The sequence below is a fragment of the Dendropsophus ebraccatus genome, chromosome 15 (assembly GCF_027789765.1).
Source record: "Dendropsophus ebraccatus isolate aDenEbr1 chromosome 15, aDenEbr1.pat, whole genome shotgun sequence".
Classification (NCBI taxonomy): Eukaryota; Metazoa; Chordata; class Amphibia; order Anura; family Hylidae; genus Dendropsophus; species Dendropsophus ebraccatus.
In genome coordinates, this window is record NC_091468.1 from 45,539,077 (window position 1) to 45,555,126 (window position 16,050).

Genomic DNA, 16,050 nt, shown 5'->3' on the forward strand with positions numbered 1-16,050 from the left:
GAGCGCCGCCGGGTCCGAAGTCCAACCTTCTCCCCGCCTCCGACACTTGATTGACGCCAGGTCCTCTTCCTCCTCGTCTTCTTTCTTCTCGCCGGATCCCGCGCAGGCGCCGTGACAGTCGTTTTCGGCGCATGCACAGTTCACAATTGAAGCCGCTCCGCAGCTTCACTGTTTACTGCGCGTGCGCCGATTTGCTCGAAGACCGTATCCCGTTTACCGCGCAGGCGCAGAAGAGGTGACGAGACCATCACAGCGGCGCCTGCGCGGGAATTCGGCTGAAGACTGAAGACGTCAATCAAGTTCCAGGAGGCGTGGATGGGCGGCGACGAGAAGAGGACCTCATGAATAAGTTGGACTCGTCCGTCGTTTCCTATGGACGTTGGACTCATCTCAGCTCATTACCATAATGGGCAGGAGAAGAAGAATCGGCGATTTCTCCGTGTCAACAACGGGATCCGGAACGGGACCGGGAGCGATGTGGTAAGTATATTGACCTTTATGTCACTGTATGTCAGTTTCTGCCGGGGGCCACGGGGTGAATGGTTCCCTTTAAATTTCCCTTTTTAGTGGCATAAATTGAAGCTTAGGACTCCAAAGTTGGGTCAATGGTGATGGCAAAGTTAGAATTTAAAACTAAAATTTCTGAAGATTGTCAATTTTGATAAAATGTTGTGTTTTAAATCGTAGACACATGGTGGACGACATGTTGAGCGCAGATGATGTTAGTTGTAGTAGCTCACAAGTAAGTGCTAAGTCTGAAAAGAACATGGCTGACTTTGATGGAGAAGAATCTGGCTGTGAAGAAGAGCTGGTGCAGATCAATTCCCATGCTGAGCTGACCTCCCACCTCCAGCAGCACCTCCCCAATCTGGCGTCCATCTACCATGAACATCTCAGTCAAGGCAAGCCCATGTTTTAGCAATATGATCACTAGAAATTGTTTTACTGGTTGAAGAAACCACTATCCGCTATCCTGCTTATTTTCTGAGAACTAGTTGTCTAAGTATCAGATAATAATGAATATTGTAGAAAGTTACTGTCAAACTGTGATCAGATTTTTTTTCCATGGTTCCTTACTTACTTTAATTTATATGTATTGTATAGGTCCTTCAGTTCATAAACACCAGTACAACAGCAATGCAGTGGTGGACATCAACTTAGATAATGTATGTAAGAAAGGCAACACGCTTCTGTGGGACCTGGTTCAGGATGAGGATGCGGTCAGTTGACATTTGGAAACTTATATTTTGCACTTTTATATGATATTGTTACTATACTATGAACTATATGCATATGTTGTTGTGTTTGTAGGTCCATCTGTCTGAAGGTCTGATCAATGAAGCAGAAAAACTTCTTTGCTCTTTAGTTTGCTGGTTTACAGACAGGCAAATTAGAATGCGTTTCATTGAGGGCTGCTTAGAAAACCTTGCTAATAATAGGTAAGAGATAACAGATTGGATTTTCATTGGTTCTAAAAAGAGGATTTTTTTTTAACTCACCGTAAAATCCTTTTCTTGTGGCTTCATTGGGGGACACAGCACCAGTGGGTATAGGCTACTGCCACTAGGAGGCGACACTAGACAGAAGAAGAAGTGACTCCGCCTGGCAGGCTATACCCCTCCTACAGGCACCAGGCTAACTCAGTTTAGTCACAAGCAGTAGAAAGTAGTAACAAAAACAGGCAAAAAAACAGGCTGGTCCCGGGAACGAAAACCCCAAGAACAGAACAAGCCCCGGGAGCACAACCTCAAACAGGGTGGGAGCTGTGTCCCCCAATGAAGCCACAAGAAAGGGATTTTACGGTGAGTACAAAAAAATCCTCTTTTCTTGTGCCTGTCATTGGGGGACACAGCACCAGTGGGACGTACAAAAGCAGTCCCAGAGGGTGGGGAAAGGAGATTACAATCCCCATGCGGCCTGCCTAACGCACGGCGGCCTGCAGAACCTTGCGGCCCAGACTGGCGTCAGAGGAAGCCAGGATATGGACCTGATAAAACTTTGAAAAAGTGTGAACTGAAGACCAGGTGGCGGCCTTGCAGACCTGGGACACTGAGGCCTGATGGCGAACCGCCCAAGAGGCCCCCACAGCTCGAGTAGAATGAGCGGTGACCCGAAAAAGAAGGAGCCCTGCCACGAATGCGGTAGGCCTCTGCGATGGCTGTCCTGATCCAACGCCCAATGGTGGTCTTGGAAGCCGCCAGCCCCTTGCGCGGACCCGACGGGACCACGAACAAGGAATCCGACCGGTGGAAGGAACAAGTGACGGACAAGTAGATCCGTATGGCCTGGACAAGGTCCAAACAATGCAGGGACCGTTCCCTAGGATGGGAGGGCACAGGGCAAAAAGAGGGGAGAATGATGTCCTCATTAAGGTGGAATGCAGACACGACCTTCGGCAGGAGGGAAGGAAGAGGATGAAGCACCACCTTGTCCTTGTGAAGGACCAGATAAGGGGAGCGACAAGAGAGCGCTGCCAGTTCAGACACCCTACGGATGGAGTTAATCGCCACCAGGAAGGCGACTTTCCAAGAAAGGAAACAAAGAGACACCTCCCGAAGAGGCTCAAAGGGAGGACCTTGTAGAACCTCGAGGACTAAATTAAGGTCCCAGGGCTCTAAAGGCTGACGAAAAGGAGGGGCCAAATGGACCACCCCCTGAAGAAAGGTCTTCACCTGGGGGCGGAAAGCGAGAGCCCGCTGAAAAAGAACAGACAGGGCGGAAATCTGCGAACGCAAGGTGGAATGACTGAGGCCTTTATCCAGCCCGGATTGTAAAAAGGAAAGGATCTTGGGCGTGGAACACACCAAGGGGTGAAAATTATTCTGTTCGCACCAAGAAAAGAAGGCCTTCCACACGCGATGGTAGATCCGAGCTGACTGAGGCTTACGGGCCTTAAGCATGGTTTGGATGACTGGTTCTGAGAACCCACGAAACCTCAATACCGCGGCTTCAACAGCCACACCGTTTAACTCAGCTGAGGTAAATTGGGGTGGAATATTGGCCCTTGTGAAAGGAGGTCGGCCCGCAGGGGAAGGCGCTAGGGGGCGTCGGCCAGGAGGTGCACTACGTCGGCGCACCAGGACCGGTGCGGCTAGTCTGGAGCGACAAGAATGGCGGGAACGCCGAGTGCCTTGATGCGCTTTAGGACTCGTGGGAGAATGGGCAGAGGAGGAAAGGAGTAAACCAGGGAGAACTGCTCCCATGGGGTCACCAAGGCGTCGACCGCGAACGCGCAAGGATCCCGGGCTCGAGTCACATAGATGGGGAGTTTGTGGTTCAGCCTGGAGGCGAAGAGATCCACATCTGGGAATCCCCACCGCCGGCAGATTTGAAGAAACACCTCGGGATGTAGAGCCCATTCGCCCTGATCCAGTCTTTCGCGGCTGAGGTAGTCCTCCGCCCAATTGTCCACTCCGGGTATGTGGACTGCCGAGAGAGCTGGAACAAACCTCTCCGCCCAATGGAGAATGCAAGCGGCCTCGGTCATAACAGAGCGGCTCCTGGTGCCGCCTTGACGGTTCAGATAAGCAACGGCGGTGACGTTGTCGGTCTGAACACGGACCGGGTAACCCCTCAGGAGATCGGTCCACTGAGACAGGGCGAGAAAGATGGCCCGGAGCTCCAGGATATTGATGTGAAGCCGAGCCTCCATCGGCGACCTAGAGCCCTGAGCTGTGTGACTCCCGAAGACAGCCCCCCACCCGAACAGGCTGGCATCCGTATAGACGACCAGCCAATTGAGGGGGAGGAACGAGCGGCCGAGGAGGACCACCGGAGACGTCAACCACCAAAGAAGCTCCCTGCAAACAGCGGGGGACAGGAGGATCTTCTTGTGGAGAGACAGAGGGGACCTGTCCCACTGAGACAGAATCGCTTGCTGCAGAGGGCACGAATGAAACTGAGCAATGGGGATCGCCTCGAAAGAGGAGACCATCTTGCCCAGGACTCGCATGCAAAGGCGAATCGAACAGGGGTGCCCGAACTTTGTTGGGAGGAAGGAGGACGCGGGCCGTCTCTGTGTTGAATAGCATCCCGAGAAACTCCATAGAGCGGGAGGGAAGTAGGGAAGATTTTTGGTAATTGATCACCCAACCAAAATTGGTCAAGAGATCGAGTGTGATCTGGAGGCTGGACAGAGTGTCCTGCTTGGAGCGGCCCTTTACCAAGAGATCGTCCAGGAATGGCAGGACAGCCACCCCCTTTGACCGAAGCAGAGCCATCAAAGGTGCAAGGATCTTGGTAAAGACCCGAGGCGCCGTGGCGAGCCCGAAGGGCAGGACAACGAACTGGAAATGTCCAGAACCGACGGCGAAACGTAGGAAACGTTGATGACTGGCTGCGATGGGAACATGCAGATAGGCGTCGCGGATGTCTATAGATGCAAGAAATTCGTCCTGCTCTAGAGACGCGACCACCGACCGCAAGGATTCCATGCGGAACTGCCGAAGGCGAACAAACCTGTTCAGCCGTTTCAAATCCAGGATAGGACGGACCGAGCCATCCTTTTTGGGGACTGTGAACAGATTGGAATAGAATCCCTGGAAGTGCTCGGAGGGAAGAACTGGGACCACAACTCCTTGAGCTAGGAGATTCTGAACCGCCCGAAAAAGCTCGGAAAGCCGTGCCGAAGAGCGTGGGAGATTTGATGGAAAAAAGCGAGGAGGTGGAATGCACACAAATTCGATTTTGTACCCTGAGGACACCACCTCCCGAGCCCACACATCGGACACATGGGCGAGCCAAATCTCCTTGAAGGAGAGCAGACGATTCCCTACTTGAGGGAGAGACCCGAGTGGGGAAGGACCCTCAGGAAGAAGACTTGGGTGCAGGACCCTTAGAAGGGCGAGAACGGGGCTGCCAGGGGGGGCGGGGTTTGAAGGAGGGCTTACTAGAAGGAGCTGGAGGCGTATCTTTAGCCGGGCAACGACGTGCCGGAGGCTCAAAGGAGCGGAAACGGCTGGAACGCCTGGGAGGCTTAGGGCGCCGGGATCAGTTTTGAGGAAGCAAGGAGCTCTTCCCAAATCCCCCCCCCCCCCCCCCGTAGCGTCCGAGATTATTTTATCCAGCCGCTCCCCAAAAAGTCTGTTTCCTGCAAAGGGAAGAGAAGTCAGAGCCTTCTTGGAGGCGGCGTCACCTGACCAGCATTTTAACCAGACAGAGCGTCGGATGGCTACAGAGTTTGCCAGGGCCTGCGCAGACAAACAAGCAGCTCCCTGAGAAGCGTCGCACAAGTATTTGGACGCATGTAGAATCTGTGAGGCCAGAGACAGGAGATCCTCACGCGGGGTGTCCAGGGAGAGGTCATGGACTAACTGCCTGGCCCAAGAGGAACAAGCCTTGCTGACCCAGGATGCAGCAAAGGTAGGACGTAGGGCCGAACCAGCTGCAACAAAGACAGACTTCGAAAAAGCGTCGATTTTCTTGTCCACCGGGTCAGTGAGTGAAGCACCATCTGCCAGAGGCAGAGTAGTTGACTTGGAAAGTCGAGAAACCGGAGGATCCACAGATGGGGGCACTGTCCATGTAGAGACCAAGTCAGGGGAGAAGGGAAACAAAGCCTCGGCACGCTTAGAGGATGGAATCCGCCGGTCAGGGTGATTCCACTCCTTGGCTAGGAGATCCTCAAAATCCTTATGGCTGGGAAAAACCAATGGCTGTCGCTTATGGCGACGGAAGGAAACCTCACTCTTGGAGGTAGAAGAGGACTCTTCCTCAATATGTAAGGTGTCTCGCACTGCACGGATCAAGGCTTGCACTGCAGAGGCCAGCTGATCCTCCCTGTCAGACTCAGAAGCAGAGTCAGAGGGGTCCCCCGAGGGGGCGGAGAGGGGTCGCTGGGAAGCGGAACCGCCTGCAGTGGATCTGGGAGGAGAAAGGTCTGAGGAACACCTAGAGGGCGACAGTGAGACAGAGTCTAGGTCTCTTATGAGACCGTCCTCTGGAAGGGGAGTCAGGAGATACCCTGGAGGGTCCTGCTGCTGGAGGCGCCTGGGAGGGCAACCGCTCAATGGCATGGATCATGACCTGCGACAGCTTAGAGAGGTCACCGATCGCCTGGGACAGGGATCTAGCCCACTCAGGAGAGGCTACATCAGAACCTGGAGGGGGGGCCTCCTGGGAAGTGGTACCAGGGTTAAGGCATAGCAGGCAGAGGGAAACAGGCTGACCACAGGGGAATTTCTTATTGCAACGAGCACACGCAAAGTGTGTCGCCACAGCCGCGGGAGCAAGCTGCCTAGGGGGGGGGGGTCATCCCGGGGACCAGACATGGTAGCTAGGGCTGTTAGCCTGGGAAGTGGAGGAGGGGAATATCACCCACTGGGTGAGCCTACCAGACCCTGGAGCTGCTGCCGCACTGGATGCTGGAGCTGCTGCCGCACTGGATGCTGGAGCTGCTGCCGCACTGGATGCTGGAGCTGCTGCCGCACTGGATGCTGGAGCTGCTGCCGCACTGGATGCTGGAGCTGCTGCCGCACTGGATGCTGGAGCTGCTGCCGCACTGGATGCTGGAGCTGGAGCCGCACTGGATGCTGGAGCTGGAGCTGCACTGGATGTTGGGGCTGAGGCACGCTGGAACTGCTGCACTGGAAGCTGTAGCTGGTGCACGCTGGAATAGCTGCACTGGATGCTAGACTGCTGCTGTGCACAGGGAGCTGAGGCTGCTGTACTGGCAGACAGTGATAACAGCAGGTGGCCACGAGCTGAAGCTGCTGCCGGCAAGAGGAGGAGAAAGGGAGGTGGCACAGGAAGAAAAGGTGGGTGCTACAGAGTAGCCAATAGGAGATAGGGCTGAGGCGGGAAGAGCTGAAAAACGGGTGGGTGCCCCGCCCCCAGTGACGTCACGCTCAGTGACGTCACTAGCGTGCGCCGACGCGGCCTAGCAGGGCTGTGCTGCAGGTAAGTGTGCGCTGTGGCAATGGGGACTAGGGAGAGCAGGGAAGAGGCTACTGGTTGCCCTAGCCAGGATGACCCCCCCCCCAAGGACAGGACTACTCACCTGTCCGGCGTCTTCGGGTGCTCGCAGGGTCACCCCCTCGGTAACCTCGCACCTGGGTGGGGTACCGGCATCCTGCCGCAGGGAGCTGGCAATGGGGGACGGGTGACCGGCGCATGGGAAGTGAAAACTTCCAGTGCACCCTCAGGGGGAGAGGCTACATCTGGTGTGGCAGCCCACGCCGACGGTCCCCCTGATAACCTAGAAAAGAAGAAAAAGAAATAAAACTAAAATAATAAAGAGGTGCGTGGCACCTGTGTCTACCTCCTACGGACACTAGACTAAAACTGAGTTAGCCTGGTGCCTGTAGGGGTATAGCCTGCCAGGCGGAGTCACTTCTTCTGTCTAGTGTCGCCTCCTAGTGGCAGTACCCTATACCCACTGGTGCTGTGTCCCCCAATGACAGGCACAAGAAAGAACCTTTTTTTTTTTTCTTTTTTCTTCCAGCATTTCCATGATTACTTTCCCTTACTTCGGCCATGCTGCTTTTAGCAGCCATCAATGCCTGTAGTTCCTGGGAACACATAAGGACAGTTTTGAAGAAAAGTCACATTGGCGTGATTTAATAATGATGCAAATTGTATTGGACTTTCACCATGTTCTCCTCACTTAGTATAACTGAGCTGTAGGACATAGAGCACACATAACATACAAACCCAGCAGATACATTTGCCGTCAAGTATCATTAGACTGTGATATTTCCCCTCAAATGCACCAAAGAGCCCAGTATATCTGGTATACTTAGGTTGCATTCACACATTTTGTGGTTTTGGGCCCATTGATTTCAATTGGGCTGTTTACACTGTCCGTATATTAATGGATCCCCAGTCTGCAAAAATCACTTACAAGCCCTAGTATGGACTGTAATTGCGGCACAGATTGTCCTATAGAAGTCTACGGGCATATCTGTAATTTTTGTGGATCTGTTTTTACGGATGAAATGTTTGTAATTTTTGCAAATCCTGTAAAAAAAAAAAAAATAGGAATGAGCAACCATTTTAAACCATTCCCACATTTTATCCTTTCCTTTTTTTTTTTTTTTTTTGTAAATTTTGCTAGTCCCTTAAAAATATGGCTTATGGGTGCAAGCTTAAGATGCAGTGTTGCAATGGATAAGGCAAAACCATCAATCTTTATTGTTAGCAGATAAAAAACCCAAATCCCTTTAGAAATAGCCCAGTTCATTCTCCATGGAGCTGCCAAAGATAGCCGAAAGCTACATCATGTGTTTGCCCAGGAATCCCAAGGCTTTGATCGGCTTTCTCTACCAGATTTAGTTGACGTCTTTGTCTTTCTCTTGTTTTCAGGTCTGTTGTTGTTTCCCTTCGATTGCTGCCTAAGCTGTTTGGTACCTTTCAACAGTTTGGAAGTAGTTATGATACCCACTGGATAACAATGTAGGTTAAGCTCTGTTAATGTCTGTCTTGTACTTGTCTGTTTTTATGATTAAAAAACAGTCTCTTTCTTCAGAAACTGCCCCAGTCTCATACTGCAGCTTACCTGGCCGAGCTGCAATACCACACACAACCTGTGATGCTGTTTTTTTACATGAACCAGCTATGTTTTCCCAATGTATTAGGTCCCTTGATTTCCATGAAATCGTCCAGTCCCACAGCTTTTTCTTTAATAATTAGGCTTTTCAGGGCATTCACACGTTTCGTGATCAGGGTCCATGCACAGAAGATGTGCTGCGGACCACAATCACGGCACTCCCGACATCATGACTCCTTATGATGCTTGGAGCTCTGAAACAGGTTAAATGTTTGCACTACTGTACGGACACATCAAATGATGAAACGTGTGAATGCACCCTAAAAACTGCAGTGGCAGTAAAGGGTGCTCTTACCATCCTACATTTGTAAAAACATGAAAAACGCATGTAGTTTTTTAGTTACACCGTACAGCTCATTTTGGGTGGATGTACACAATGCGGTTTCCACATGCTTTACAGCTTTGTCTCTTGTACTCTTGTTACTGCAAAGTGACGTAGCAACTAGAGATGAGTGAATTTACTGTAATAACTGAGTGAATTGCTTCATCACCGCTCATCACCCTTCTATTTAACTAAGTGCCGCTCCACCCTGGGTGCTGGGAAAAGCTTGATCCAGTCCTGGCAAACTTCTTCCACTTTCCCAAGACTGGATCCAGCTTTTCCTGGCACCTGGAGCTGAGCAGCACTGAGTTAAAAGGCAGCTGGCTGATAAGCGGATTGCAGAGATAACAAAGCAAGTCGCTCAGTTATTACTGTAAATTCACTCATCTCTAGTAGCAACTACTGATAAAGAACAAGGCTTCTACATATGGTAATTCGACAGATGACCTATTTTGAAGTGTCACTGTTGTAGTAAAGGATTTTAAGAAACTTTGTAATTGGGTTTGTTAGGCAAATAAGCTATTACCTGCATTCAAAAACACTTTCCCCAGGCCCCCCCCCCCTCCTCTCCTTTCTGTCACTTCTGTCCTTCTTTCACTGCTCATTATCAGGAAATCTCGACTCTTTTACATCAGTGGAGCCCTGTGTAATCTATGGGGAGGGGGGAGATTAGTTGCCAGCAGAGAACAAAGGATTACACAGTGGGACCTGTGTGAAAGCTGGTATTCAGAGGTCAGAGAGGTCAGTGCTGACTTCAGAGGAGAGCCCTGTAATGTAGCTAGCTGTAAATTAACTCTTTGTTGTCCGGTTTAGGTGCCTCATCTCCCTCCACCCTCCCCCTCTCATAAGAGAACCATGAAGACAGGGGGAGAGCTTCAAACTGCTTTTTCATGATAAAAATGAATTTTTCGGTTAATAAACCCAATTACAAAGCTTCTTAAAATCGCCTGTACTATTGATTTCTGCAAAAAAAATTAAACAGTGACACTTTAACCTCTTAAGGACGCATGACGTACCGGTACGTCATGCGCCCGTAAGAGGTGTTCAGAGCGGGGCCGCGCGGCGACCCCGCTATGAACCGCGGTGGTCCCGGGGACGGCTTTGAGACCGGGACCGCAGTTATTAGCGGGCACGGTCCGATTGCCGTGCCCGCTAATACAGTAATCAGATGCAGCTGTCAAACATGACAGCTGCATCCGATTACCGGATCCAGCGTCTCCCTGGTGTCTAGTGGGTGAGATCGCTCCTCCGGGACGTTGTCTTGGAGGAGCGATCTCAGTGTGTGCTGCCGCCGCAGCAGCCGAAAGCAAACGAGTGCCAATCTCATTGATCTTTGCTGTATATCCCTAGGGGGGCTTCTAGTATATGTGTAAAAAAATAAAATAAAGTATTGTTGTCAATAAAAAGCCCCCTCCCCTAATAAAAGTCTGAATCACCCCCCTTTTCCCAGGTTATAAATAAAAGTAAATAAATAAACATGTTTGCTATCGCCACGTGCGTAATCGCGTGAACTATTAATTAACCCTCTTAGCGACCCATGACGTATCTGATACGTCATGGCGCCGCGGGGGGTGTTCAGAGCGGGGTCCCGCTCTGAACGGCGCTGATCCCGGCTGACACGTGCAGCCGGGCAGTGCCTCTGTTAGCCGGCGCGGGTCCCGTTGCCGCGCCGGCTAATTAAGCACTTCAATGCAGCTGTCAAACCTGACAGCTGCATTGAAGGGCTTCAGACATCACATCCCTGGTGTCTAGTGGGTCGGATCTCCCTGGGGGAGATCCGTTCTTCTGGCCGTGCCGGGCCTCAGCGTCGGAATGACGCTGATCCCGGCTCGGCAGTAGATTGCTATGGCCTGCAGCAGGCCATAGCAATCTATGACCGATCTCATGGATCTTTGCTGTGTATATACACAGCATTGATCTCTATGAGAGATCATTGCTGTGTATATACAAGCCCCCCAGGGGGGCTTCTAGTCCATGTAAAAAAAAAAAGTAAAAAAGTGTTTTTATTAATAAAAAAATCCCCTCCCCTAATAAAAGTCCAAATCACCCCCCTTTTCCCATTTTATAAATATAAATTAATAAATAAATAAACATATTTAGTATCGCCGCGCGCGTAATCGCCCGAACTATTAATTAATCACATTCCTGATCTCGCACGGAAAACGGCGTAAGCGCAAAAAAATTCCAATGTGCAAAATTGCGCATTTTTGGTCGCATCAAATCCAGAAAAAATGTAATAAAAAGCGATCAAAAAGTCGTATATGCGCAATCAAGGTACCGGTAGAAAGAACACATCATGGCGCAAAAACTGACACCTCACACAGCCCCATAGACCAAAGGATAAAAGCGCTATAAGCCTGGGAATGGAGCGATTTTAAGTGACATATATTTGTTAACAATGGTTTGAATTTTTTACAGGCCATCCGATACAATATAAGTTATACATGTTATATATCGTTGTAATCGTAATGACTTGAGGAACATGCATAACAAGTCAGTTTTACCATAGGGCGAACGGCGTAAATGCAAAACTCCCCGAAATCAAAACAAATTCGTTTTTTTTTCAATTTGACAGCGCAAATGATTTTTTTCCGGTTTCACAACATATTTTATGGAAAAATTATGCCTGTAATTGCAAAGTACAATTGGTTTCGCAAAAAATAAGCACTCATATAAGTCTCTAGGTGAAAAAATGCAAGCGCTATGGACTTTTAAACATAAAATGGAAAAAGCAAAAGCGCAAAAACGAAAATTGGCTTGGACCTTAAGGGGTTAATCACATTCTTGATCTCACACGGTAAACGGCGTCAGCGCAAAAAAATCTCAAAGTGCAAAATTGCGCATTTTTGGTCGCATCGAATCCAGAAAAAATGTAATAAAAAGCGATCAAAAAGTCGTATATGCGCAATCAAGGTACCGATAGAAAGAACACGTCATGGTGCAAAAAATTACACCTCACACAGCCCCATAGACCAAAGGATAAAAGCGCTATAAGCCTGGGAATGGAGCGATTTTAAGGAACGTATATTTGTTAACAATGGTTTGAGTTTCTCGTGCGTCTTATTGGGGGATACAGACACCGTGGGTATAGGCTGCTGCCACTAGGAGGCTGACACTAAGAAAAAACAAAACAAGTCGGCCCCTACCAGCAGGCTATACCCGCCCACTGGCACTGAGCTAATTCAGTTTAGCTTAGTGTCAGTAGGAGGCAGACGCAGGTCTGGTTACTCCAGACCAGTTTCTGCTTGTTTAGTTTTGAGATGTTTAATCCTTTTCTTCTACAGGTCTGGGGCACGGTGGGTCACTAAAGACTCACCCTGATCCCCCCCTTATGCAACCAGGGCACAGACCCTAACTAGAAAGGGGCTGTTTACCCTAGGTTGCCACCGGCCGGACCCAGCGCCCAGGACACAGACTAGCCTGCTGTCTGTTTGTTCCTCTATGCGGACTTGCTCCGCCAGCCCCTGCCCGCCCAGCCTTCCAAAGTTGCGCGCGGCAGCGCGGCATAGTGCCGGCAGAAGATTCATGGGACAGGTCAGTTCGGCATCAGGGGTAAGTAAAGTTCCCCTGCTCTCCCTCTCCCTTCTGGGGTTCCCCGGTTCCCTTTCGCGGTCTGTCTGGGCCCTAGTCCCCGTCCCCCCTTCCCAGGCACCTCCAGCTCCGTTCCCTGCACCTTTTCCCTTCCCCGCTGCGTTCCGGTCCTCCTGCCGTCACCGCATGCGGGGGGGTCGGGAACTGGGATGCTGCTTTAGGTGCCGGTTGCGGGGCCCCCCCTTCTCTCTCCCATGGCCGCGACTTCCGGGTTCGGCCGTAACTTCCGGTCCTCGCGGCCACTTCTTCCCGCGCGCGCGCGCCGCCTCTTCTTCTCTGGTCCGTTTGAATTTCCCGCGCGCGGTCTTTCTCCCGCGCGGGCCGACGTCTGACGTCACTCCGCACGTGACGCGTCACTACGCTCGTGACGCGGTCTCCTGTTCAGCCCGTTCGGTGCGGCAGCCTGCGCAGCTCCATAGTCGTCAGGAGTCTTCAGTCCCGTGACTACAACCCCCAGTCTGTTCTTCCTGGCCAGTCTTCTGCTGTCCATCCTGCCTCTGCAGCCGTCCTGTGCCCTGCCGGACCTCTGCCTTTTTTTCACAGATTGATGCCTGGTAAGGTCTCTATGGGACTTTATGCCATGTTTTTTTCTGTCTTTCTGAGTTTTCTCTTTGTGTGTATTCTGTCATTCTGCAGGTGTCTGGTTTCTTCTCAGCTCCAGCATTTATCTGCCTGTAGGAAAACACTAGCTGGCTGTGTTTTTTCTTACTAATATATGTATATATATATTTAGTTTTTTTCATTATGTCTGACTCAAGATCTGAATCCACACGCCGCCAGCATCCTCCTCCTTCCTCTGTTACCTACTATTTCTGTACGTCTTGTAACACTAAATCTGCTTCCGGCCACTCTCAGCCTATCTGCGCTGCTTGTTCCATGCAGTCCTGTTCGTCTATGTCCCCTACTCAGGACCCCCCTCCGGAGTCTGAGGAGTCTGCCCCGGCCTGGGCGCGCTCTCTCTGCCAGTCAGTATCGCAGATGGCTCAGTTGTCTCAGTCTGTGGCGGCCGCCCTTGACCGCCTCTCTGCTTCTTCTTCAGCGCCCGCCCAATCACGCCCGGCAGCCGGTGGCGTACGGCCCGGCAGGAGCCGCTCCCACAAGCGTCCTCGCCGTGCCTCTTCTCGCTCTTCCTCTGGCTCCCCTGGAACTAGTTTGGCCCCTACTCATATCTCCCCTAACAGGCGCTCCCATTCGCCTGGAGATCTGTCGGATTCAGAGTCGGTTTCCAACTCGGATCCTGAGGATGTTTCTCCCGCGGTTTCCACTGTGGACAGCCTGGTGGCCGCAGTCCGCGATACCTTCCAGTTGAAGGATTCTCCGGACCCCTCGCCTGCTGATGAGGTGTTTTTCCATAGAAGCGGGCACCGTGTCCGCAGCACTTTCCCCAGTCACAAAGAGTTTGATGACCTGTTTTCCAAATTTTGGAAGTCCCCAGACAAGCGTTTCTCAAAGCCTAAACACTTGTCGGTCCTTTACCCTTTCTCCGAGGACCTCGTGTCTCGCTGGTCAGGTCCACCTTCTGTGGATCCTCCGATCTCTCGGTTGACCAAGGTCACGACTAAGTCAGCTTTTGAGGCCTCTGGCTCATCTCTCCTTCCCACCCTTGCTTCCACTTGGGTGTCTAAGTCCATTTCAATGTGGGCTAAGCAACTGAAGGACGGCATTACTTCTGGCGTATCGGCTGAGGACTTGGCCGACCTCGCCCAACAGATTCAGGACGCAGCTCAGTACCTCTGCTCGGCTTCTCTGGACGCTGCAGCCTGTTCGGCTTTTGCGTCGGCCAATATTGTAGCTATTCGCCGGTCCTTGTGGCTTCGTGAGTGGCGGGCTGACAACGCTTCCAAGCGGTCTCTCACCAGTCTGCCTTTTGCGGGCTCTCGTCTCTTTGGGAAACGCCTGGATGACATTATTTCTGATGCCACAGGGGGGAAGAGTACCAATCTTCCCCAGCAACGCCCCAAGCGTCAGGATTCCCGTCGCAAACCAGGCTCCTTTCGTTCCTTTCGGTCGCTTCCGTCGACTCGCTCCGGGAAGACTGCGGCTCCTCAGAACAAAAGGTCCGGTTTCTCCAAAAACCGTTCTTCCTGGCAGGCGCGATCTGCCGCCTCCCGCCCCCCCTTTAAGCCTGGCACCTCCAAGCCCCCCTCCTCCTGAAGGTTTTCCCCCACCCGGATCTCCTCAGGTGGGCGGCCGTCTCCTGTTGTTCCAGGAGGTCTGGCTTGCTCATATTCAGGACGCCTGGGTGCGAGAACTGATCTCACAGGGCTACAAGATCGAGTTCATTTCCGTTCCCCGCGATCGTTTTTTCCTTTCTCGTCCCCCCAGGTCCCCTGCCCTGGCGGCCGGTTTTTTCCAGGCCATCCCTTCGCTCCTCTCGAAGGGAGTGATTGTTCGCGTTCCTGCTCTTCAGCGGTTCCGCGGGTTCTATTCGAACCTATTCGTGGTTCCGAAGAAGGACGGTTCGGTACGTCCGATTCTAGACCTCAAGCGTCTGAATCGTCACGTCCGACTATCTCACTTCCGGATGGAGTCCCTGCGTTCTGTGATCGCATCTCTGGAGCCAGGCGAGTTCCTTTCTTCGGTGGATATTCAGGACGCGTATCTTCACGTGCCGATTTATCCTCCTCACCAACGTTTCCTGCGTTTTGCAGTAGGGGAAGAGCATTATCAGTTCGTGGCTCTCCCGTTCGGCCTGGCTTCGGCGCCGCGGGTTTTCACGAAAACCATGGCGGCTGTCATGGCTCTTCTTCGGGCTCGAGGTGTCTCAGTAACCCCTTACTTGGACGACATACTCGTCAAAGCTCCATCCAAGGACCAGAATTTAGAGAGCCTCCATATCACCCTGGATACGCTCTCTCGCTTCGGTTGGCTGCTCAACCGTTCCAAGTCCTCCCTGGTCCCGGCCCAGTCCATCATTTTTCTGGGAATGTGTTTGGATTCAGTACAGGCCCGCGTTTTCCTTCCAGAGGACAAGTTGCAGTCCCTTCAGGCCACTATCAGAGCTCTTTGCAGCCACCGCCCTGTGTCCATACGTTCCTGTATGAGGGTTCTGGGGAAGATGGTGGCGTCTATGGAGGCGATCCCTTTTGCCCAGTTTCATTCCCGCCCCCTGCAGCTCTTCCTGCTGTCACGGTGGGACAGGTCACTCCCCTCTCTAGATCGGAGGGTGAAACTACCGGCTCGCCTCCGCCAAGACCTTCAGTGGTGGTTGCGGTCTCCGAGCCTCTCTCTGGGGCGCTCCTTCCTTCCCGTTCATTGGCAGATTGTGACCACCGATGCCAGCCTGCGGGGCTGGGGAGGGGTTTGGAACGATCTGACGGTTCAGGGAACCTGGTCGGCCAAGGAAGCTTGCCTCCCCATCAACATCCTCGAGCTGCGGGCGATTCGTCTCTCCCTTCTGCACTGGCAGACACAGCTCCACGGTCTCCCCGTTCGGGTGCAGACAGACAACGCCACTGCAGTGGCTTATGTGACTCATCAGGGCGGGACCCGCAGCAAGACCGCCATGATGGAAGTGGCGCTGATCCTCTCCTGGGCGGAGGAAACCGTGCTTGCCTTGTCCGCTGTTCACATTCCGGGTGTGGACAATGGG

At 52.0% G+C, this 16,050-nt stretch overlaps 1 protein-coding gene across 4 annotated transcripts in view; it reads left to right on the forward strand.

Moving 5' to 3' along the window:
* USP34 (ubiquitin specific peptidase 34) overlaps positions 1-16,050 on the forward strand; it is a 129,344-nt gene that overhangs the window by 41,737 nt on the left and 71,557 nt on the right. For all 4 annotated transcript variants that reach the window (XM_069955088.1, XM_069955087.1, XM_069955086.1 and 1 more), the window contains 4 exons: positions 688-902; positions 1,105-1,220; positions 1,312-1,439; positions 8,302-8,391. In XM_069955088.1, the coding sequence (XP_069811189.1) occupies positions 688-902; positions 1,105-1,220; positions 1,312-1,439; positions 8,302-8,391 (549 nt within the window). The remainder of the gene's footprint in view (positions 1-687; positions 903-1,104; positions 1,221-1,311; positions 1,440-8,301; positions 8,392-16,050) is intronic.